The sequence below is a fragment of the Sapajus apella genome, unplaced genomic scaffold, assembly GCF_009761245.1.
Source record: "Sapajus apella isolate SASKATOON/1434 unplaced genomic scaffold, GSC_monkey_1.0 scaffold96, whole genome shotgun sequence".
NCBI lineage: Eukaryota > Metazoa > Chordata > Mammalia > Primates > Cebidae > Sapajus > Sapajus apella.
In genome coordinates, this window is record NW_022437036.1 from 672,186 (window position 1) to 696,648 (window position 24,463).

Genomic DNA, 24,463 nt, shown 5'->3' on the forward strand with positions numbered 1-24,463 from the left:
CCTTGTGCAAGTTTTTGTGTGGATATAAGCATTCAGCTCATTTGGACAAATACTAAGGGGTGAAGCCGCCGGATTGTGTGGGAGAATATATTTAGTTTTGAAAGAAACAGCTCAAGCGTCTTCCACCAGAGGCCCGGCGTTGAGCATCCCAGCCGCAGTGAGGGAGGACCCCTGCCGCTTCACGTCGTCGCCAGCAGATGGCGCTGTCAGTGTTTTGGGTTTGGGGACACTCTTTTTATTTTTTTTCGAGATGGAGTCTTGCTCTGTCACCCAGGCTGGAGTGCAGTGGCACCATCTCCACTCACTGCAACCTCTGACCCCTGGGTTCAAGTGATTCTCCTGCCTCAGCCTCCCAAGTAGCTGGGATTACAGGCTTGAGCCACCGCGCCCAGCTAATTTTCGTATTTTTAGTAGAGATGGGGTTTCCCCATGTTGGTGAAGTGCTGCAAAGAAAAATCAGCACTGAGAAAAAGATCTCTCAGCAAGGCAATCTTTACTTCCTGCAGAAAGGGTACCCTCGCCAGCAGCCTTGCCACAAGAGTACAACCAACAAAGAAAAAGCAGGCCTGTTTATCCCTTGTGTATTTGGGGTCGTCTTTCCTGCTGTGTCTGACCTCTGTTCGCTGGAGCTAGACCTCACACTCTAAAACTGAATGCAATTGGCTAATAACGTAAAACTTTTCTAAACAGGTAAAAGCGATGGAGAACAAAAGGGAAGCCCAAATAAGGAAGGGGCATAGGCTGTGAGCCGGGACCTGCTGAGAGCACGCGCAGCACGGATCTCTTGTAGATGGACTGCGTGCCCGTGAGCGCGTCTAACAGCTGCGTAGGAGAGGGCTTGACAAAGAGCTACTAGCAGAAAGCAAGAAGGCTTTGCCGCCTTTCTTTGAAGAGACGATCATTTCTAACATTTATTATTATTATTAACAAGAAAGGAACCTTTGAAGAGGAACTCCTCTACTTCCCACAGGGACTCATGGGGTTCCAGATGCGCTCCTCTCTGTTTGGCTCCAAACAGAGGTTTGTCATGCATTTGTGCAGAATTCCAATCTCCACCGCTGGCCTGGGTGGTGGGTGGGGTGGGCTTTCTACCGGCCTTGCTGGGTCCTCACAGGCCTTCATCCTGCCTTGGCAGCCCCCATCTGGCTGTGGTTCCTGACCCCATGAAAGGTGGGGGCGGTGGTGCCTTGGGCCCCCCAGACCAGCTAGAGGATGGTCCCCAGCCCACAAGGCACATGTGAGGCCCGGAGCTCACCGACCACTGGGGTTCTCGGCCACTCGCGTCTCCTCTGGTCCTTGACATCTGGTGGCAGCATGTTTGTGTCTGAGTTATGAGATACAGCAGTTGCGTTTGCATTAAGCCCCCCTACATGTTATTTCCTTCAGTAAGATAATGAAATGTGAGAACTTCAGTGGGCTGTTGGATGAGTTTTATTTATGTACTTATTTATTATTATGAGGCAGTCTCACTCTGTCTCCCAGGCTGGAATGCAATGGCTCTATCTTGGCTCACCGAAATCTCTGCCTCCCAGGTTCAAGTCATTCTTGTGCCTCAACCTCCTGAGTAGCTGTGATTACAGGCACGCGCCACCACGCCTGGCTAATTTTTTTTTTTTTTTAAACAGAGTTTCACTCACGTTACCCAGGCTGGAGTGCAATGGCGCGATCTCGGCTCACCGCAACCTCCGCCTCCTGGGTTCAGGCAATTCTCCTGCCTCAGCCTCCTGAGTAGCTGGGATTACGGGCACGCACCACCATGCCCAGCTGATTTTTTGTATTTTTAGTAGAGACAGGGTTTCACCATGTTGACCAGGATGGTCTCAATCTCTTGACCTTGTGATCCACCCGCCTCGGCCTCCCAAAGTGCTGGGATTACAGGCATGAGCCACTGCGCCCGGCAATTTTTTGTATTTTTAGTAGAGATGGATTTTCACCATGTTGGCCAGGCTGGTCTCAAACTCTTGACCTCAAGTGATCTGCCTGCCTCGGCCTCCCAGAGTGCTGGGATTACAGGCGTGAGTCACTGTGCCAGGGCTGTTTTTTTTTTTTTTTTCCTTTTAGGTCTGTTACAGGAGATAGAAATTATTTAGGCAGATAGTGAGGGCAAAAGAGTCCTGGTAGACAGAACACCCCTTCTAACAAAAAGCAGCCCAATAAATCATTTCTTTCCTAATAAAGAACAGCCTGGAAGATGGAAGCTTACATGGGGGGGCGCCAGCAGCTGCACAGATAGCGCTACCTGAGTTTTCAGATTAAAAAACATCTGCCTTCTAGGAGTAGTGGCTCACGCCTGTAGTCCCAACACTTTGGGAGGCCGAGGCAGGAGGATCACTTGAGGCCAGAAGTTCAAGCTCAGCCTGGGCCACATAGTGAGACCCCATTTCTTTCTTTCTTCTTTTTTTTTTTTTTTTTTAAAGACAGAGTTTCACCATGTTGGTCAGGCTGGTCTTGAACTCCCGACCTCAGGTGATCCGCCTGCCTTGGCCTCCAAAGTGCTTGCATTACAGGTGTGAGCCACCACACACGGCCAGTGAGACCCCATCTCTACAAAAAATTGGAAAATTAGCTGAGGGTGTTGGCGCACGCCTCTAGTCCCAGCGGCTTTGGACACTGATGGGAGGGTCGTCTGAGCCCAGGAGTTCAGGCTTCAGTGAGCTGTGATCACACCTCTGCACGCCAGCCTGGGCAACAGAGCAACACCCTGTCCCAAAACACAATAACAGTAATAATAAAGATAAAAACATTTTCAATTTGCGCACAGTTCATCAGATGTCTGTATTGTGAATATTTTTCTCTCTGCTAATAGCTTGGCTTTTCCTTTTTCCCTCTGGTACGGACATTTTTGACTTGTATAACATTGTTTATGGATTTTTTCTTTTATATTTGTGCTTTTTATGTCCCTTTAAATAAATATGTGCCTGGCTGGGTGCGGTGGCTCACGCCTGTAGTCCCAGCACTTTGGGAGGCAGAGGCGGGTGGATCAGGAGGTCAGGAGATCAAGACTATCCTGGTTAACATGGTGAAACCGCATCTAAAATACAAAAAAATTTAGCCGGGCGTGGTGGCGGGTGCCTGTAGTCCCAGCTACTCATGAGGCTGAGGCAGGAGAATCGCTTGAACCCGGGAGGTGGAGGTTGCAGTGAGCCGAGATCGCACCACTGCACTTCAGCCTGGTGACAGAGCAAGACTCCAACTCAAAAAAAAAAAAAAGAAGTATGTGCCTACCCCAAGATGCTGAAAATTTCTTCTGTTTTCTTCTAGAAGCTTCAGAGTTTAGCTCTGATGTTTAGATGATCCGTCTTGAACTGATGTTTGCATGCAGTGAGGTGGGGCTGAGCTTCATTTTCCTACACTTAGGTCCCATGCCGCTTGCTAAAGACTTTCCCTGCCTCAGGTCCTTTGGAGATCCACAGGCCTCGTTCCTGGGTCTGTACCAGGCTCCCTTCTGCCCTGGCCTTGTCTGTCTCTCCTGATGTATGCAGTAATGTTCTGGACTTCAACCTCTGGGCGTTAGGAGCAAGCCACCTTCCTGAATTTCCAGGGAGGAGCAGGGATACAGGAAGGCTGGGGTGGAGAAGGCCCAGGCCTTTGAGAGCAGCCTTGCACAAAGACCTTCAGCTCCCTCCTCTGGGCAGCTGGGCTGGGCACAGCTACCCCACGGGTGCACAAGGCACCTGGTGGCACAAGGCACTCTGAGGCAGCCACATGGCCAGGGAACACTGGAGGCCGGCAGGGACCAGGAAGCTCCCTGCCAGGAGACCTCAAGGGTCTGACCAAGCCTCAATCTTTGGGGGTGCCGTGGGGGGCGGGCAGAGAAAGGCACAGCCCCTGGCCAGGCCCTCTGTTGCCTCTGGGAGGCCTTTTAGACCCTACAGCACCCACCCCCAGGCCTCCTGCTCGGGGCCTGGCCTGAGGGCTCCAGCAGGCTTCCGTTGGGGCAGAGGAGGAGAGAGTGAGAAGGTGGCTCATCGCCTCTAATGATGTTGGAAAAAGCAGACGTCATCAGTTGTGGGTGTTTGAGAGTCAGTTTCTCCTGCACAATCACAGCACAGCTCACTGCTGAGCCAGACGGTGGGGGGTCCACTCCAACAACAGATCAGTCAGGTTTTCAGCCAGTGCCAGCTGGGGCGCTCCAGTTTAATTCTGATGCCATCTACCTGAAGACACCGTCCACCTAGAGACACCGTCCACATCTGGAGACATCGTCATCTAGCTGGAGACACCCTCTGCCGGAGGCACTGTCTGCCCTTAGGCATCGTCCTCTACCTGGAGACATCACACAAGGCTGCTGCCCACTCCCGGCGCCAGTCGCAAGCCCCAGACTATGTCTTGCAATTGGGTGAGGTTCTTGCAGAACTCAGGGAAACACGTTCACCCATTTGTTATAAAGGACATTACAAAGGACAGAGATTAAGAGATGCATAGCGGAGAGCACGGGGCGCCCGCCAGGAACCTGTGCTGCTCTCTGAGCCCTTCCTCTCATGGTGCCACGGAGGCGTCATCACACAGGCGTGACCTGTTACATCGCTGGCCCTGGTGATGACCACCTTCGGCCCCCTCTCTTCTCCCCTGCCTGGAGGCTGGGGTGAGGCTGAAAGTCCCGCCCTCTAATCCTGCCGAGGTCTTTCTAAGGACCAGCCCTGTCCCGAGGAGCCCTGCAGACTGCCAGCCTTCGGTCAATATCAGCACACAAAAAGGCATTTGCCACTTTGGTGATTTCAGGGATTTTAGGGGTTTGTGCCAGGAAACAGGACGAAACCAAATGTATAAATGCATAAATCACAATATCGCACAGCCCATGGTGGCGCGAGCAGAGCGGGGCGGGGAGAGAGCAGCGGGGAGGCCCCGGGGGGCGTAGACCTGTCCTGGGACTAAACCCTCATCAGATCCTTCTGGTGTCCCCGCAAGGAGCCGGTGTGGCCCCCTGACCTTCTCCCAGGGGCTCATCTTGAAGGAGGCCCCCCAGCTGCACTGTGCTTACAAGGCCAAGAGGCAGAGATGTGGAATCCACGCCATTCCCCCCCCACTGAGACCCCGCACCGCCTCTACTCGGGGGTGTGAGCTTTCGGCTGGTGGGAGGGTCCCCGGGAAGATGGGAACCGGGTGTTAACGACCCGCTTAGGTGAGTGTTATACTCAGAGGCTGCCAGTTCCTGCCCGAGAGTATGTGGCCCACGGTCACAGGTAAACTGAGGCCTGGCTCTAAACCCTGGGGCCTCCTCCTGCACTGTGACGGTGGGAGGGTTCGGGTGACGTGGGCAGCAGAGGTCAGCAGAGGTCAGCTGACGCTGGGGGGTGGGGGGGCACAGAACCCACCGGCAGGGACGCTGGGTGAGGAAGGCCTGGGGGACCGGGATGAGACAGCTGAGCGTGGGTCACGCAGACGTTGCCTACTTTGTAATTTGATATAGGTAATCTAAGCAGGCGTAGGCAAAGGTTGCATGTGCCCAGACTCACCTGCGTCGTCCCGGCCTACTGGCCGCTTCTGTACCAGCCCGTAGTTGTGGCAGTGTGACAGTAGGACACGATCGCCCTTCACCCGTCACTTCGGGCTGTGCCACCTCAGAACACGACGCGGTCCACGACAGAACCAGGAAATCTGACTCCGATACAACAGTATGGCTGATATTCAGCCCGCGTCAGCGTGTTGACCGACGGGCGTGCCTTGTCACACTCAGCCTGCGTTAGGGTCGTTCTGGCCTGAGCGCAGCTCAGGAGCCAGGGGGCTACCACGGCAACCTGCAGGTTTTCAGTGCCCTGTGGACTCCGGGTGGCAGCTTTTGTTTCTGTTTTGAGCTAAGAAGACGTGCGCAGATGTGAAAGGTGGGCGGAAGCAGGGCGTCCCCTCCTGTCCTGACCACACAGTCCTCATCTGTCTCCCAGGTTGGAGTGCAGTGGGGCCATCACAGCTCACAGAGCCTTGAACTCCTAGGCTCAAGGGATCCTCCCGCCTCAGCCTTCCAAAGTGCCGGGATTACAGGTGTGAGCCATGGCGCCCAGCCAACGTTCTGCTTTGTAATGGCCTTAGAGTGTTTAATGCACTAGGGTGGAGACTGCCCATTGCGTAGACTCTTAGTGGTGGACCCCGGGCATCCCAGTGCACTGGGTTTAGAAGCAAGCTGCTGGGGGCCACGGACGGGAACAGGTGTCCTCTGTGAGGAGCCTCTGCGGAGCCACTGCGGAAGGTGGGGAGGCGTGTGTCCTGTGTTCCCAGCCTGCCTGGTTTCCAGGCAGTGCTGCCAATTTAGACTCTGCGGCCGAGTGCCCGCAGTGTCAGAGAGGTGGACAGGTTCTCGTGTGGGTTTAGTGTGCATTTTCCTTAGGAGGAAGTTGAGCACTTCACTCTGTTTACAGCAGTTTCTATTTCTACATTTTGTGAAATATTGATTTGCATCCTTTGCCCATTTTTCCTTTAGATTATAAATATTTTTCTTAATTTATAGGATCTATAAAATATACACTAGAGAGATTAGACTTTTAGCTTTGATATGAGTTGAATTTTGTTTTTAGTTTGTGGGAAGTAGAAAATTTCCTTTTTAAATTTTCCTTTCTTGTTAAAGAATAAGTGTGCTAATAACTTTAAGCCCTATCCCATGTAGCTGTTAGACACGCCGTGATTACAGGCATGTAGCACATTCCATGTCCTTGTACCTTAACCAACATATCTGTGATAAACCTGCTCAGAGTCATGTCCCAGCTCTCCACGGCTTTTATCTGTTTAAAAAAGTTTTAAGTTGTCAGCCAACCAAGTTTTAGTTAAATTGTGAGGCCTGGCTCCAGCCAGCAAAAATCAAACACAGCCGTAAGAACAGCCCCAAACGCGTAAGGAGTAAATTTGTCTGTTTCCCTTGATTCATTGTACTCTTGTGGCAAAATGGCTGGTGAGAGTTCCTTTCCTGCGGTCCAGAAAGTAAGAATTGCGTTGCTGAAAAATCCTTTGTCTCATGCTGATTTTTCCTGGAGATTCCAACAAGCTCACCTTTGGGTTTTGACTCCTCTGACAGTGTTTCTTTCTCCATGTGAAATTGTTTCACTTTTGTGTCATTGAATTCATCACTGTTGTGCTGGTAGATGTTTAATTAGTTCTCTAAGAAGAAGAAAAAAACGCAATGCTCCAGGCAACAGGTTTTGTGATTTCCGAGGTGTGCGTTTGCCCCTCGGGGCCTGTGTGAAGCCACCAGCCCTGTCCTTGAGCCTGGATGGGGAGCAAAGGCTCTGGCCCCGCCTGCCGGAGCTGGGCCTCACTAAAAAGGCCTTTCCCATCTCCAGACTCCTGATAATCAGACACTGCTGCCCTGGTTTCTCAGGGTGTCTCTGCGGCTGGTGTCCTCATGTGCTTTGATGGTTTCATGTGGTGTAAGATGCTGGGCAGAGGCCGCCCCTCCCACTTCTGTTTCCAGATGATTTGTTGAAGGAACTGTCTTTCCCCTGATGCGTAAGAGCTGATCTTTCTTTTCTCTCTTTCTTTTTTTGAAACGGAGTCTCATTCTGTCTCCCAGGCTGGAGTGCAATGGCTCAATCTCAGCTCACTGCAACCTCTGCTCTCTCCTCCCATCTGGGTTCAAGGGATTCTCCTGCCTCAGCCTCCTGCGTAGCTGGGCCTCTAGGCTCGCGCCACCACGTCCAGCTGTATGTGTGTGTGTGTATATATATATACGTATATATATATTTTTTTTTAGTAGAGATGGGGTTTCACCATGTTGGCCAGGCTGGTCTCAAACTCCTGACCTCAGGTGATCTGCCTGCCTTGACCTCCCACAGTGCTGGGATTACAGGCACGAGCCCCCGCGCCCGGCCAAGAGTCGATCTTTCATCCCTCACCAGACCCCTGTGTGTGATTCTATGTCTGGACTCTGTTCGGCCCTGGGCCTGTGCGTCCACACTGGGTTCAGTGTCTTTGCAGGGTGTTGTGGTGTTTAGGAAGCTGTGCCAGCACCTGCTGTGACTGCTTTTTAGTAATTAGCCTAGGCCGGGCGTCGGGATTCAGCCTGTAATCCAGCACTCAAGGAGGCCGAAGGGGGCGATTTGCTTGAGCTCAGGAGTTCGAGAGCAGCCGGGGCAACACTGAGAAACCCCGTCTTGGACAAACAGAAGAGACTCCAGATTAGCTAAGTGTGGTGGTGTGCACCTTGGTCCCAGCTACTGGGGAGGCTGAGGTGGGAAGGCTGCTTGAGCCAGAGGTGGAGGCTGCAGCGACCTGGGACCCCTCACTGCACCCCCGCCTGGCCCGCAGAGCCTGCTTGGCCAGCGTTCCCTGGTGATGTGATGCTTCTCCACATGAACTTGAAAGCCAGCGTGTCCACCATGCGATCGCAGGTTAACTTAGGAAGAATTACATCTTTGTGTGATGCTAAGCCTCTCCATCCAGGAGCACGGTGTTCTGCACGGATTCTCACAGTGTGCACACAGAGCCTGATTAGCCGGGCCCCGGGGGGCTGCCAAGAGTGGGCCACCCTCTCTGAGGAGCTCGAACGTGACTGGTCTGCAGAGAGGCTCCCTGATCACAGACGGGGCACCCAGCCGACATCCCGAGGGAGGGGTGAGCCCCCGCCAGGCCCTCCCCACGGGGCGGCGGCCTTGGGTGACGGCCTTGCCTCCTTGTTTCAAGGGCAGGGTAACTGTCACGGTTATTTCCTGCTGCAGAACACGTCACCCCAAAGCTCAGCAGCTTAAAACAACATTGATGTTTGTTTTATTTTATTTTATTTTACTTTATTCATTTATTTGTTGCTCCGTAGCCCAGGCTGGAGTGTGGTGGTGTGATCTCGGCTCACTGCAACCTCCACCTCCCTGGTTCAAGCCATTCTCCTCCCTCAGCCTCCCGAGTAGCTGGGCTTATAGGCGCCTGCCCCCACGCCCAGCTAATTAGACATTCATTTTAAACGACAAAAACATCTCACAGCTGGGCGTGGTCTAGGTGGGAGGGCCTGGGTCTCCCTGAGGTGGCAGCAAGGCTGGGACTGTGGCTGTCACTGCAGGTAGCCTGGAGGCCTCAGCTCCCCACGGGGCCTCCCCGCAGGGCTGCCGAGGTCCCAGAGTCAGTCGGGAGAGCAAAGCCCAGGCGTGCTGACTCTGGGAGCTGCGGCCACTTGGCCCTTCCTGCCATATCCTGGTTGGTGACGGAGGGAACTGGGGGTGAGCAGCGCTGGGGCCACAGCAGGCCCTGCTGGTCAGGATCAGGGGCCTCAGGCTTCCAGGTCAGCGGTGCCTGGATTTCTCCGGGGCAGATGGTGGAGTCACCGGGTCCTCCTGCTGTCCAGAGCTCGGCAGGGTCTCACCCCTTCCGCCCAGCACACCATCGGGGCTCTAGTGTGTGATGGCTGGACAGGGCGCAGGGCTCTGGGGGGAGTGGGAGAGGAGTCCCCTCACCTCCTGCTGCCTCCACCCCCAGCCGCCTGGCCCTGTAAGGAGGGGCGCCCTCTGCTCGCTGGCGCTTCCCGGGGTCCCCTCGCCTGGGCCGAGCCGTCGTGGAGGCGGGGCAGGGCGGGGCGGGGCAGGGGGCCGTGAGGTAATTTCCGCGATCGGCGTCAGTGCCCGGGGCAGAATCGAAACCGAGAGCTGAGAGCTCAAAGGGAAGCTCGGCGGGGCGGGCGGCTCCAGGAGGGTGAGCCCAGGAGGGTGAGTGCGGGCGTCCTGGGGTGGCGGGGCCGGGCCGCGGGCGTCCTGGGGCTGCTCCAGGACAGTGAGCCTGAGGGTCTCAGGGTGACGGGGCCGGGGGCACTGGGTCCAGGAGGGTGAGAGCGGCCGGGGGCACGGGGGTTGGGAAGCCGCAGACCCCAGCCCGGGCAGGCGCCCTTGCCCTCGCATTAAGCCCCAGCCCTGGGTCTCCGCACTGGCTGCCACACAGGAGTTTGGGGTCTTGGCTCTGGTCCTTTCTGGACGGCAGCCTGGGACGTTTTCCTGGAGGGGTCCCTGGGGAGGGCTGGGCTCTCATACTCAAGTCCGCCTCCAGTCCATGCTCCAGTCCGCGGCTTTAAACTTCCTCTTGTGGCATCTCAGCTGTGGTGGGGACCCAGGCCCATCTCTTCCTGGCACCCTGAGCTCTGGTGGGCACTGCCCACCTCGAGGGCCAGGCCTCTGCAGGGTTGCACCCTCCCCTCCCTGAGGCCTCTGCCCAGGTGCTGGTATGGGGCCTCTTTTCCTGGGGCCAGCGATCATTTAACAGAAAAGGAGATGCTGCATCCTTAGAAGAGTCGGGAGCCTGAGCCCTCAGGTGCACAGGAGCCTCGGCTGGTGCAGAGGGCTGCGGGCTGCCGGGGGTGGCACCGAGCCGAGGGCTCCGCCCCACGCCAGGGGTCCACAGCCAGTCACCTGGGCTGGTTTATGTGGGGCCTGACACCCTTCAGGAGGAGAGTCTGGCTGTGGCCGCATCAGTGGGCTCTGACCCTAACGCCTCTGCTTTGGTGTCAGGGTGGCGGAATCCAGCTCCTTGCCTGGAGGAGAGGCCGCGCTTCTGAGCTGGGCCTGGAGCAGATGTACCCGGCCTCAGTCTTACCTGCCCCTTCTGTCGCAGGCTTCGAGCCGTGGCCAACCGTCCCAGTGAACTGCGTGGACCCCTGAGCTCAGGAGCCTCCGGCGCCACCCCGGCGCACCAAGCCGCTGTTCAAGGTGGCGCCTCCAGGGTCCAGCCTGCTGCCCAACAGTCCCGCGGCCACCAGGGGGCCGTCCCTGGCCCGGCTGTGTGCCCTGGTGGACCTGCGTCTGGGTTGTTGCCGCTGCAGCAAGCGGCTCAATGAGAGCACGTACGTCCTCTGTGGCGTGGAGCATGACTGCCCCGGCGACATCCTGCTGGCCCGCCTCAAGCAGGCCCCCAAGAGCAAGGTCTGGCGCAGGGTGGGCTGCCGGCCGGCCTTCCCCAGGCCGCTGTGCTACAAGGTCTGCCGCTACTACAGCCCCGGCCTGGGCTGCCGGCGCCACCGGAACCGGTGCACCTTTGCCTGCAGCCGCGAGGAGGCTCTGGTCTGGACCTTTGAGCGCGAGCAGGGCCTCCAGCGCGTGTGGCTGAAGGCGGAGGTGCGGGGCGGCAGGGCCCACGGAGGGGCAGGCGGGGTGGCTGAGGCCATCCTCGCCGAGTTTGGCGGCCACTTTGAACTGCTCTGCTCCCTCTGCTTCAGGCGCTGCCCACCACGCGTCTGTCGCGTGGACTCCCAGGGGCAGTGCGCTGAGCATGGAGCCTGCCCCTCCCTCCTGGCCCATGTGAGCACTGAGGGCCGCCGCAAGCAGCAGTTCGTGGCAGTGAGGCCACGGCCTCGGGTGGGCCAGCCACCCGCCTTCTGCAGGTTTGTGGGGCGCGGGCAGCCGTGCTGGCACGGAGAGTCCCGCTGCCAGTTCGCGCACAGCGCCGTGGAGATGGCCGTGTGGGAGGCCGAGCAGCTGGGTGGCCTCCAGCGGGGGGACCTTCTCACGCCCCCTGCCCCTGGTGGCGATGGGCGTGCGGCCCCCCGCGGCCGGCTCCCTGGGGCCCAGCTATACTGCCCCGCCTGCTTGGTCACCTGTCACTCTCAGGAGGCCTTCGAGAACCACTGCGCCTCCCCGGAGCACGCACAGATGGTGGCCTTCGACCAGGCCGTGCCCTGGGAGCACCGCTCCCCGCCTCCGGGGCTCTCCGCGTTCAAGCTCTGCCCAAAGTAAGGAGCTCGGAGGGGGGCACGAACCCACTGTAGGCAGAGCCGGGGCTCCCAGGATCGGCGGGCAGGGGCTCCTGCCACCTGCAGTCCCCTCTGCATGACGGCCGAAGCCACGTGGCCTCTGAGGACCTGGATAAGGAGCTGCTCGAGCTGGGCCTTGTCCTGGGGGCACCGGAGTGGGTGGGACGAGCCATCCCCTGCTCCCTGCAGAGGCCAGTGTTGGGCTGAGGGGGTCCCAGTCTTTGAACTCAGCTTGGCGGCTGTGCCCCCATGCGGCCCCACTGACCTTCCTGTCCCCCAGGCCTGACCTCTGTGAATATGGGGACGCCTGCACCAAGGCGCACTCGGCGCAGGAGCTGCAGGAGTGGGTCCAGCGCACGCAGGCTGCGGAGCTGCGGGGACGGGCGGCCTGGCAGGACGGGCTGGTGCCCTACCAGGAACGGCTGCTGGCTGAGTACCGGCGCAGCAGCAGCGAGGTCCTCGTGGTAAGTGGGCCGTGGGCGTGGGGGGGCGGGGCCCGACATCCTGCTGAAGGTGGACTTCCACGCAGCTGGCAGAGACCCTCGAGGGAGTGCACGTCACCTGCAACCAGCCCCTGATGCACCAGGCCCAGGAGAGGAAGACCCAGTACAGCTGGACGTTTGCCGTCCACTCTGAGGTGAGCGGGGAGCAGCCCCGACTGGGCGGAGGGAGCCTGAGAGGTGGTGACCACAGCCCGGGGAGAAGCTGAGCACCTGCATCATGGAGCTGATACCGAGGCCCTGCCATGTGACCTGGGGAAGTCCCTTGGCCTCTGCCTCAGTCTCCTCACCTACAGACTGGGGGGCCGGGAGAGTCCCACCGAGGAAGGTTACTCTATAGGGTATACCGCTTAAAACAAGGATTCGGCTGGGCACCGTGGCTCACGCCTGTAATCCCAGCACTTTGGGAGGCCGAGGCAGGTGGATCACCTGAGGTAAGGAGTTCAAGACCAGCCTGGCCAACATGGCAAAACCGTCTCTACTAAAAAAATAAATATATGTATTAGCCGGGCTTGGTAGTGCGGGCCTGTAGTCTGTCTACTTGGGGGTCTGAGGCAGGAGAATCACATGAACCCCAGAAGTGGAGGTTGCAGTGAGCCATTGCACTCCAGCCTGGACGACAAGAGCCAAACAGTCTCAGAAAAACAAAAACAAGGACCTACCAGGGTCTGGCACCGGGATAGTGGGCGGGGAGGTCCCAGGCTGCCCGCATCGCCCCACCGAACATCCACAGGGACCTCAGGACGTTCAGTGACCCCCATTTTGCACAGGAAAAAATGTTCACAGAGGCTGAGTGACCTGCTTGGGTTCTATCCAAGAAGTCGCAGGGCCGGGACCCGAGCCCTGCATTTGGGCCACACTGGCCAGGCCGCCTCTCGGGAGGGTGGGGAGCGGCCTGGGCCCCCCTCACTGTCTGGCCTCCTCTCCAGGAGCCCCTGCTGCATGTGGCCCTGCTGAAGCAGGAGCCCGGAGCCGACTTCTCCCTGGTGGCTCCCTGCCTCCCGACCGGCCAGGTCTACGCACGAGGCGAACGCTTCCGCGTGCTCGGCTCCGCGGCCGACTTCCAGGTGGGGGTGCGTGTGCAGGCCGCCTCCTTCGGCGCCTTTGAGCAATGGGTGGCCTTCGACTTTGGCTGCCGGCCAGTGCTGCTGCGAAAGCTGCGGCTGCAGCTGGGTCAGGGGCGTGGCCCGGGACCCTGCGACGGCCTGGCGCTCGGCCGCCCTGAGGAGCTTGAGCGCTGGCACTCCGGCAACCGCCATGTGGTTCCTGTCGTGGAGCGGACGGCCGAGCAGACGGCCCTGATGGCCAGGTACAAGGCCCCTGCCCTGGCCCTAGAGTTCAACCGCAGCGGCCTGGCCTCGGGCCCCATCTCCCCAGCCAACTATCGGCAGCGGATGCACCAGTTTCTCTATGAGGAGGAGGAAGCTCAGCAGCAGCTGGTGGCCAAGTGAGCCGGGGCCGGGGCAGTGGGAGCAGCTGGGGTCTGGACTTGCAGCAGGGCTGGCGGCTGGGGGCCGTGAGCTGACCCGGGCCCTCCTGCCAGGCTGACCCTGCGGGGCCAGGTGTCCCTGAAGACAGCCCTGCAGACGCCAGCGCTGAACATGCTCTTTGCGCCTCCGGGAGCGTTGTACGCCGAGGTCCCCATCCCGTCCTCCCTGACGCCAGACACAGACCAGGGCTTCCTGCTGGGCCGGGCGGTCCGCACGGCTCTGGTGGCCCCCGTGCCCGCACCTGGCCACACGGTGTTCGAGGTACACCTGGAGAGGCAGGCCAGCTCTGAGCAGGCGCTGTGGCTGCTGCTTCCGGCCCACTGCTGCTCAGCCCTGGGGCTGCAGCCCGAGACTCAGCTGGTCCTGGAGGTGCAGTTCCAGGTTGACCCGATGACCTTCCGCCTCTGGCACCAGGCAGTGGACAAGCTGGCTGAGGTGCAGCTGGTGGTACCCGACCTTCCCGCCTGCGCCCTGCCCAGCCCTTGGTCCACTGCATCCTTACAGCGTGGCAACCGCAAGCAGAGGCTGGCCGTGGCACTCATCGCGGGCTGGGGTCCCGGGGATGGGAGGCGTGTCCCCCCGCTGCTCATCTACGGCCCCTTCGGCACCGGCAAGACCTACACGCTGGCCATGGCCTCCCTGGAGGTCATCCGGCGGCCTCATACCAAGGTGCTCATCTGCACCCACACCAACAGGTAAGCCCGAGCCTGGCCTGTCCCTGCCTCACCTGACACCTGGCCTGACGGATGGGCCCATCTACACTGGGCAAGCGGTCACCCCTGACATGCTCCTGTCCTGATTCTGTGGGACCCTCCTTGTGGGCAGGCGGTCGCCCCTGGACGTGCTCCTGTCCTGATTCTGTGGGACCCTCCCTGTGGGCAGGCGGTCGCCCCTGGACGTGCTCCTGTCCTGATTCTGTGGGACCCTCCCTGTGGGCAGGCGGTCGCCCCTGGACGGGTTCCGGCCTGATTCTGTGGGACCCTCCCTGTGAGCAGGCGGTCACCCCTGGACGTGCTCCAGTCCTCTGATTCTGTGGGGCCCTCCCGTGGGCAGGCGGTCACTCCTGGACGTGCTCCTGTCCTGACTCTGTGGGACCCTCCCGTGGGCAGGCGGTCAGCCCTGGACGTGCTCCTGTCCTGTGGGGCCCTGCCCGTAGCTAGTGAGCCCTGGGCTTTGGCTTTATCAGGCCCAGCTCAGGCCTGGGGTGCTGGGTCTGCTGTCGAGTGAGGAGCTGGGTACCTCTGCAGAGGCCCTGGGCCAAAGAAAGAGTCACAGGGAAGGTTGTGGCTTGGGCCACCCAGCATTTCCTGGAGGTGAGGCTGGTTTTCGTTTTTTATAGAAACACAGACTTTTGTCCCCACCATGAAGTTCCCCTTTGGTTGAAGTGGTTTTCTCGGGTCTTGGCCACACCAGCTGCCCAGGCCGGGGCCTTCCCATTCCTGCCAGGGGGAAGTGGGGACGTCCCGGGCTGATTTCTGCATTGAGGGTTCGGGGGGCCTGGGAAGGGCAGGTGTCTGCAGTGTCAGAGGGGCTGCTGGGGCTCCACCGTGGCCTCTTGCCCTTCGGACTCCTGAGAGTGGGGGCACCGGCGTTTGCTGCTCACCCCTGACAGCCAGACAAGGGCTGTGCTGGGGCAGCTTGGCCGGGCACACAGCAGGTGCTTCAGCGGATGGCACTGAGGCCTCCAGCAAGAAGCTCACAAGCTCTCCCCATCCTGCAGCGCTGCCGACATCTACATCCGGGAGTATTTCCACAGCCACGTCAGCAGCGGCCACCCTGAGGCCACTCCTCTCCGTGTGATGTACACGGACCGGCCACCGAGCCAGACGGACCCGGTCACACTGAAGTACTGCTGCCTGACCGACGACCGCCAGGCCTTCCGCCCGCCCACGTGTGCAGAGCTGGTGCGGCACCGCCTGGTGGTCGCCACCACCTCCCAGGCCCGTGAGCTCCGGGTGCCGGTTGGCTTCTTCTCCCACATCCTCATCGACGAGGCGGCCCAGATGCTGGAGTGCGAGGCCCTCACCCCGCTGGCCTACGCCTCCCGCGACACCCGCCTCGTGCTGGCGGGCGACCACATGCAGGTCACGCCCCGGCTGTTCAGCGTGGCCCGGGCCCGGGCGGCAGAGCGCACGCTGCTGCACCGTCTCTTCCTGCACTACCAGCGGGAGGCGCACGAGGTGGCCAGGCAGAGCCGCCTGGTCTTCCACGAGAACTACCGCTGCACAGAGGCCATCGTCAGCTTCGTCTCACGGCACTTCTACGTGGCCAAGGGTGAACCCATCCATGCCAGGGGCAAGGTCCCGCGCCACCCCCGACACTACCCGCTCATGTTCTGCCACGTGGCGGGCAGCCCCCAGCGGGACATGTCCATGGCGTCCTGGCTGAACCTGGCCGAGATCGCCCAGGCCGTGGAGAAGGTGCAGGAGGCCTACAACACCTGGCCCCCCTGCTGGGGCAACCGTGAGCAGGGACACATCTGTGTGGTTTCCCACGGGGCCCAGGTGAGCCCGGCCAGCCGACGACCGCCCCTGACTGCATCCCCGCCAGGGGTGGGAGCTTGCTGGCTGACGGATGGGCCCCTGCCTCAGTTTCCCCATCTGTAAGGGGGGGCCACAGCATTTGCTTCCAGGGGCTGATGTGGGGCTTGCTCCCTGAGGTGTCTGGGGCTTGCAGGGGTCCCTCTCCTTGTTGGGGGTGGCCGAGTGCTTACTGCGTCCGGCGCTCATCCCCGGCCCGGCTGTGTCTTCAGGTCAGCGCGCTGAGGCAGGAGCTGAGGCGGCGGGACCTAGGCCAGGTGTCTGTGGGCAGCTTTGAGATCCTGCCAGGTGGGTGACCAGTGGGGCTCGGTGCTGCCAGCTGCCTCAACAGGATGTCCCGGGGGTCTCGGCCCGCTCCTCAGCCTGGCATCAGCCGGAGCCGGGCTGGTCCCGCCGTCCCACCCGCTCAGCCTGACCGTGTGTGTCCCCTGCAGGGCGGGAGTTCCGGGTGGTGGTGCTGAGCACGGTGCACACCTGCCAGAGCCTGCTCAGCCCCGGCGCGCCGGACCCTGGGTTCTTCACCGACGCCCGGGTGCTCAACACTGTCCTGACACGCGCCCAGTCCCAGCTGGTGGTGGTGGGGGACGCCGTGGCCCTCTGCTCCTGCGGGGCCTGTGGCAAGCTCTGGGAGAGCTTCATCCGTGAGTGCGTGGAACAGTGCAGCGTCTGCCCCGAGGGTCTGTCCATGGAGCAGATAGAGCAGGGTGTGGCCCAGAGGCGGCGCTGGGCCCCCCGAGGCGCACAGGCTGAGGCCGCGGAGCCGATGGGGCACCTGGCCAAGGAGCTGGCCGCTGTGGGGACGGCCACAGTGAAGGCAGAGCCAAGAGAAGGGGCTCTGAACTCGGCGTCCCGTGGCCTCACGGCAACCACAGTGCAGACGGAGGCCAGGGCAGCGCCTGCGGGAGACGCGGTGAAGGAGGATGTGGAGCCTGGGACCGGCGCAGCAGGAGCCACCGCTGCGGAGGGCGTGGAGTCCACGGAGCCAGAGGACGCAGAGGCTGACTTCTGGCCGCTGGACGGGGAGCTCAACGCCGGCGACAGCATCCTGCAGGAGCTTCTGGACGAGAGCCGGAAGGTGATGGTGACCGTTGGGGAGGATGGGCTGCTGGACACAGTCGCCACGCCTGAGTCCCCGCGCCAGGCCCGGCTGTATGAGAACCTACCCCCGGGCACACTACGGAAGCTGCTGCGCTCGGCGCCAGGGCGGTACTGCCGCTGCACCTTCCTGCAGGAGACCTTCGAGCGGGCCTCCGCCATCCCGCTGGACGATGCCCCCTCGGGCCCCATCCTGGTCAGGGGCCGCCTGGACTGTGGGATGGCCTTCTCCGGCGACGAGGTGCTGGTGCAGCTCCTCTCGGGTGACGGGGCCCCCGAGGGGCGGCTTCGGGGCCGCGTGGTGGGCGTGCTGAAGAGACGGCGGTGCGAGTTGACGTTCGTGTGCCGCATGGACGCCTGGGACCCACGCATCATGGTGCCCATCAACGGCTCTGTCACCAAGATCTTCGTGGCGGAGCTGAAGGACCCGTCACAGGTGCCCATCTACAGCCTCCTCAAGGGCCGGCTGCAGCGTGTGGGGCTGGAGAGGCTCCCGGCCCAGGCCTGGCACAGCCGGCTCTTCTGGGTGCACATCGTCCTGTGGCGATCCGGCTTCTACTACCCGCTGGGCATCGTCCGGGAGGTGCTGCCCGAGGCCAGCACCTGGGAGCAGGGCCTCCGCATCCTCGGCCTGGAGTACGGCCTGAGGACGCCCCCGCTGGACCTGGCCCTTGCCGCCAAGGCGCTGCAGAAATACCGCACGGAGCTTGGCCGGGCTGCCGGCCGCCGAGAGGACTGCCGCGCCTTCCTGACGTTCACTGTGGACCCCCAGGGCGCCTGCAACCTCGACGACGCCCTCAGCGTCCGGGACCTGGGCCCCAGGTGTGAGGTGGCCGTGCACATCGCCGACGTGGCCAGCTTTGTGCCCCGGGATGGGGCGCTGGACGTGGAGGCCCGAAGGCAGGGTGCGGTGTTCTACGCCCCTGACAGTGAGCCGGTGCCCATGCTGCCGGCCGGCCTCTGCCAGGACATACTCAGCCTCCTGCCGGGCCAGGACCGCCTGGCCCTCTCCCTGTTCCTCACTCTGGAGAAGGCCAGCGGCCGGCTGAAGAGTCTGCGCTTTGCACCCTCCGTGGTCTGCTCCGACCGCCAGCTGTCCTACGAGGAGGCGGAGGGGGTGATCAGGCGGCACCCGGGCGCCGGCCACGAGCTGCCGGCCCGCCTGGACTCCGTGGACGCCTGCCTCGTGGCCGCATGCTACTTCTCTCGGCAGCTGCGTCGTGGCCGCCTACAGTCCGACCGCTTCTATGAGCAGCCAGATGAGGAGAGTGTCCTGGGCTTCCGCGCGGCCCACCTCATGGTGAAGGAGTACATGATCCAGTTTAACAGGCTCGCGGCTGAGTTCCTGGTGGGCAGCGAGTGCACGCGGGTGGTCACACCTCTGCGGCGGCAGCCGGCGCCCCGTGGCCAGCAGATGGAGGCCGTGCGTGAAAAGCACGGGGAGCGGGCGCCCCTGTCACTGCACCTCAGCCACCACCTGTGCGGCGGCAGCGGTGACGGCGGCCCCCCTGACTTGTGGCTGCACCTCCTGGCCTCCCTCTGGAAGCAGGTCCAGTTTGCCGCCCGCACCCATGACTATGAGCAGATGGTGGACCTGATCGCCACGGACGACATGCACCCGTTCCTGGCTCCTGCGGGCCGTGACTTCCGCAAGGCCCTGGAGCGCTCAGTGTTCGTCCGCAGTGGCCGGGGGGGCGACGGGCAGCGGGGCGGCCACTACTCCCTGCAGGTGGACTGGTACACCTGGGCCACCTCACCCATCCGGAGGTACATGGACCTGGTGTTGCAGCGGCAGATCCTCCAGGTGCTGGGCTGCGGGGGCTCTGCCTACTCTGCCAGGGACATCGACGGGCTCTGCCAGGACTTCAGCCTCCAGCACGCGCTGGCCCAGAGCTACCAGCGGCGGGCACGCAGCCTGCACCTGGCCGTGCAGCTCAAGGCCCAGGCTCTCGACAAGCTGGGCTTCGTCGTGGACGTGGAGGCAGGATCCCGCTGCTTCCGGCTGCTCTTCCCCGGCAACCAGGAGACGCTGCCCGATCCCTGCCCCGTCCCCTACGCCTCCCTGCAGCTGGCGGAGCAACCCCACGCCCTGGTGGGCCGGCTGGGCTTGCAGCTCCTGTGGCGGCGCCGTGTCTACTCCGTGTGGAGCTCCAGCCCTCCCTCTCCGCCGCCTGGCCCCGTGCTGGACCCACACACCTGGGCCGTCTCCGCCGCCCTGTGGAAGCAGCTGCTGGCGCTGGTGGAGCAGCAGCACTGGCCGGAGGCGGCTGCCCTCATCCAGAAGAAGGGAGAGGAGCCCCGGCGGCGGGAGCTGGCGCAGGTGCAGCGGAGCCGCTGCGGCCACTTCCTGGAGGTGGCCCGGGAGCTGGGCAGCGGGGACACTCTGCAGGTGCAGCTCGGCGCCAGGCTGCAGCATGGCTTCCTGGTTCCAAGCCTGCAGCTCTGGACCGTAGCGCCCAGCTTCAGCCTCTGCCTGGAGCATGTGGAGCGGCCTGGAGACTGCTTCTTGGGCCACACGTACCAGGCCCCGCAGGACCGGTACCGCGACGTGGATGAGTACGCCTGCGTGTGGGAGCCGTTCTGCGCCCTGGAATCAGTCACCGGGGCGGTGGCCGAGAATGACTCTGTCACGCTGCAGCACCTGAGCATCTCGTGGAATAAGTCTCGGACGCCGCAGGGGCAGCTGCAGGGCACCTTCTGCCTGGAGGCCGCCTTCCTGGAGGAGAACCATGTCGACATCAACTTCGGCGGCTGCTACCTCTGCATCCGGCTGGAGGGGCTGTGGGCATCCACGGCCAGCCCGCCCCCCGGACCCCACAGCCTCGGCCCCGGGCTGAACGTCGACCCCGGCACCTATACCTGGGTGGCCCACGGGCTGACGGATGACAGGGACCAGGAGCACCGGGCTGACCGGCAGGAGGCTCCTAGACGGGTACACTTCTTCGTCCACCGCATGGGCATGGAGAAGGTTCCAGAAGAGGTGCTGAGGCCGGGGACCCTGTTCACTGTCGAGCTGCTGCCCAAGCAGCTTCCTGATCTGTGAGTGGCTTCCACGGTCGAGGCGGGGCTGGGTGGGCCGTGCTGGGATCCTCCCTTCCAGGAGCAGAACCTCGAGGGCAGCAGCCCTATTCCTGGGAGCCCGGTTGGTTTTCCAGTGTCTGCCTTCACCCCCAGCCGCAAGGAGGAAGCTGTGCGTGGGCTGGATGAGGCCTCCCCCCTGGTCACCAGCATTGCCCTGGGCTGGCCCACCCCGCAGCCCGTCTGCAGAGGTAGGCCTGCCCTGCCCCTCCGGCTTCCCCTCAGGCTCCCTGCCCCACCCTGCACCAGTGCTCAGGGAGGCCGCCCCTCTCAGTGATCCCCAGCAGGTTCCTGGAGCGCCAGACCTTTGACATCCCCGGAGGCCGCCACAGGCTGAACCCCAGCCAGAACCGGGCTGTCAGGGAGGCTCTGGAGAAGCCTTTCATGGTCATTCAGGGCCCGCCAGGTAGGGCCGACTCCAGGAGGCCGAAAGCTGCCTTGGGCTGCCTTGGGGCACAGGGACCCCGGGGGTGGGCTGTGATCTCCTGTTCATCGGCTGCAGGTACAGGGAAGACGGTCGTGGGCCTCCACATCGTGTTCTGGTTTCATAAATCAAACCAGGAGCAAGTGCAGCTCGGAGCCCCCAACGCGGGGGAGAATCGGCTGGGGGGTCCCTGCATCTTATATTGCGGCCCCTCCAACAAGTCGGTGGATGTCCTGGCAGGTGTGCGGGGTTGGCGGGGGGCCTGCAGGGTGCTGGCTCTCCGGGCAGGACTCACGTCCACTGACTGCCCCCAGGACTGCTCCTGAGAAGGCTGGAGCTGAAGCCCCTCCGTGTGTACAGCGAGCAGGCCGAGGCCAGCGACTTCCCAGCGCCGCACGTGGGCAGCAGGAACCTGCTCAGGAAGAGCCCCCGGGAGGGGAGGCCCAACCAGAGCCTCAGGTGCGCCCACTGTCTTCCAGGCTTTGGTGGAGTGGGGCCGGGCTGTCCAGACAGCCCTGCGTGGACGGGGCCCATGGAGTTCTGCCCCTCGTGGACGGGGCCCACGGAGCTCAGCCCTGCGTGGACAGGGCCCATGGAGCTCTGCCCCCGGGACAGCCCTGCGTGGACAGGGCTCACGGAGCTCTGCCCCCCAGGAGCATCACCCTGCACCACCGGATCCGGCAGGCTGCCAACCCGTACTCATCAGAAATCAAGGCTTTTGACGCCCGGCTGCAGAGAGGGGAAGTCTTCTCCAGGGAGGACCTGGCTTTGTAAGTGGCAGGGGCTGGAGGGTAGAGCTGCCCGCTGCGTGGCACCCTGGGGTGACAGGCAGTGTCCCCGTCAGGTACAAGAAGGTCATGTGGAATGCTCGGAAGTTCGAGCTGGACCGGCACGAGGTCATCGTCTGCACCTGCTCCTGCGCAGCCTCCCCCAGCCTGAAAACCCTGGACGTGAGGCAGATCCTTGTTGACGAGGCGGGCATGGCCACGGAGCCTGAAACCCTCATCCCCCTGGTGCAGTTCCCACAGGCTGAGAAGGTTGGTAGGGGGGCTGTGGGTACCACGGGCAGGCGTCCCTGGCATGGTCTCCCACCCTGGGCACCTGGTGTATGCAGACGTGAGCGTCGTGTGCGGCTAGGGTCCCTCTGGGTCTAGGATTGTCAGGGCCTGGCCTGCCCATTCCTCCAGGTGGTTCTCCTCGGAGACCACAAGCAGCTGCGGCCTGTGGTCAAGAATGAGCAGCTGCAAAATCTGGGTCTGGACCGGTCTCTGTTCGAGAGGTACCACGGGGATGCACACATGCTGGACACCCAGTACCGCATGGTGAGGACCCCCGCTTAACCCCAGCCCACGTGCAGTGGACACCCAGTACTGCATGGTGAGGACCCCCCCACACTCAGCCCCCAGCCCATGTGCAGCCACTGGGGGCCACAGCCCGACTGAGTGGCAGGTCGGGCGCCTCTGACCGGGCACACCCTTGCCTGCAGCATGAGGGCATTTGTGCCTTCCCCTCCATGGCATTCTACAAGAGCAGGCTGAAGACGTGGCAGGGCCTGAGGCGGCCTCCCAGTGTCCTAGGCCACGCCGGCAAGGAGAGCTGCCCTGTCATCTTTGGCTACATGCAGGGCCACGAGCGGAGGCTGCTGGTGTCCACGGACGAAGGGAATGAGAACTCCAAGGCCAACCTGGAGGAGGTGGCTGAGGTGGTGAGTGTCTGTGCCTGTGAGGCAGGGAAGGAGAGGCACCAGGCTCCACTCCGACTGTCCCCTTGGCCCCTCAGGTCCGCATCACCAAGCAGCTGACCCTGGGGAGGACAGTGGAACCCCAGGACCTCGCCATCCTCACACCCTACAACGCGCAGGCCTCTGAAATCAGCAAGGCGCTTCTGCGAGAGGGCATCGCCGGGGTGCTCGTGTCTTCCATCACCAAGAGCCAGGGTGAGGCTGGGGGCTTGTGGGGGGGCCAGGAGGGTGGGCGCGGTAGCCACAGAGCCTCATGCCCCGCCCTGCAGGGAGCGAGTGGCGTTACGTGCTGGTGAGCACCGTCCGCACCTGCGCCAAGAGCGACCTGGACCAGCGGCCGACCAAGAGCTGGCTCAAGAAGTTCCTGGGCTTTGTTGTGGACCCCAACCAAGTGAACGTGGCCTTCACGCGGGCACAGGAGGGGCTCTGCCTGATCGGTGAGGGTGGGGCTGGGCTCCTCCCTCGTGGGCAAGCAGGTGGGGCCGGGGATGGGGCCGGGGAGCTGCCTCACTCCCGCCTGACTCCTGCCTGACTTCCATGTGCACAGGAGACCACCTCCTCCTGCGCTGCTGCCCCCTCTGGCGTAGCCTCCTGGACTTCTGCGAGGATCAGCAGAGCCTTGTGCCTGCCAGCCAGGTGCGCGTCCGGAGAAGGCCAGCTGTGCCTTCCTGAAGAGCCCTCCCCACCAGCACTGTTCCAAGACTGGGAGGGAAAGCCCAGCACCCCAGCCCGCCACCTCGCCACCTGCTCATCAGCCTGCCTGTCTCCGTGGGGCGGGAAGTGGGCGCACTTGGGAGGAGAAAAGGGGACGGCCGGTCTCCACACCCCTGCTTCTCCTGGACATCGGGGACAGGACCACCTCTCAGGGTGGCCAAGAAGAGTTTCCTTGGGACCAGCGCAAAGAAGTTCTGCCTTCACTGGGAAGTCTCAGAACCAGGAAGGAAACCCTGTGGAGACTGCCCTTTGACCTTTGGACACCATCTGTGATTACCCTGGATAGTGTCTGTGGAGTTCAAATTTATTTTCTATTTAAATAAAGAGCCAGCATCCTGCCGGGCGCAGTGGCTCACGCCTGAATCACTCTGAGGCAGACAGATCACCTGAGGTCCGGAGTTCAAGACCAGCCTGGCCAACAGGGTGAAACCCTGTCTCTACCAAAAATACAAAATTAGCTGGGCATGGCGGTGGGCACCTGTAATCACAGCTACTTGTGACCCTGAGGCAGGAGAATCACTGGGGGCGGAGGTTGCAGTGAGCCAGGATTGCACCACTGCCCTCCAGCCTGGGCGACAGATTGAGACCATCTCAAAAAAAAAAAAAAAAAAAAGGCCAGTCTCTTTTTTAGGGACAGGGGCCCCAACCCAAGCTCAGGGCAAACGGGCCTCCCTGGCAGAGGGGGCCTTTTTCCCACCACCACTGCCTGTGTCCTTCAAGGGCTGCTGGAGGGCGGCCCAAAGCCAGGGTCCACGTCGCTACACCCGGCCTTCCGAAACGTGGAAACCAGTCCTGTCATCTTCCCGTGGGCTGCACAGCGGGCTCGGGGGCCGGTGCCCGGACGACGCTCCACCCGGACCAAGCCTTGCGGGACAGCCTGCTTAGCTGTTGGTTTCTCAGCCTTCCCCCCGGAGGGACCCAGCAACACCCACTTGCCCCAGGGCAGCTCTGCCCCTGCTGCCCCTTCAGTCCTGAGGGAGGGGTTGCCTCATCTTCTACATTCCAATTTTTATATCTTTGAATTATGTGATTAGATATTAATTTAATGATGAAGACCACTCTGAAAGCTCTTCTCGCTTCTGCGTGTTTTGAGGGCTGGCTGGGGGGCAAAAGTGGGTGGTGGTTGTGCTTGGGACACAGCGTGGAGGCCGTCCAGGGCCAGCTGCAGAGTGCCATGGGAAGGGCCATGGAGAGGGCGGTGGGGAGGGCCGTGGGGAGGGCGGTGGGGAGGGCC

At 61.7% G+C, this 24,463-nt stretch overlaps 1 protein-coding gene across 2 annotated transcripts; it reads left to right on the forward strand.

The window, feature by feature from the left end:
- Nucleotides 1-10,652: 10,652 nt before the first annotated feature.
- HELZ2 (helicase with zinc finger 2) lies at nt 10,653-23,584 on the forward strand. Of its 2 annotated transcripts, none has more exons than XR_004262336.1 (19): nt 10,653-11,626; nt 11,928-12,111; nt 12,177-12,284; nt 13,077-13,594; nt 13,691-14,332; nt 15,358-16,141; nt 16,390-16,465; nt 16,612-20,311; nt 20,447-20,541; nt 20,625-20,756; nt 20,853-21,014; nt 21,089-21,233; nt 21,428-21,544; nt 21,619-21,811; nt 21,962-22,096; nt 22,308-22,479; nt 22,554-22,710; nt 22,785-22,952; nt 23,063-23,584. XR_004262336.1 is itself a non-coding variant. In XM_032257008.1 (19 exons), exons 1-19 carry the CDS (start codon nt 11,349-11,351, stop codon nt 23,185-23,187), a joined length of 7,938 nt encoding a protein of 2,645 aa, XP_032112899.1. In that variant the 5' UTR covers nt 10,653-11,348; the 3' UTR covers nt 23,188-23,584. The 2 variants fall into 2 exon arrangements, 1 of the variants encoding a protein (XP_032112899.1); XM_032257008.1 differs by having other exon boundaries at nt 22,261-22,479.
- The last annotated feature ends 879 nt before the right edge of the window (nt 23,585-24,463 follow it).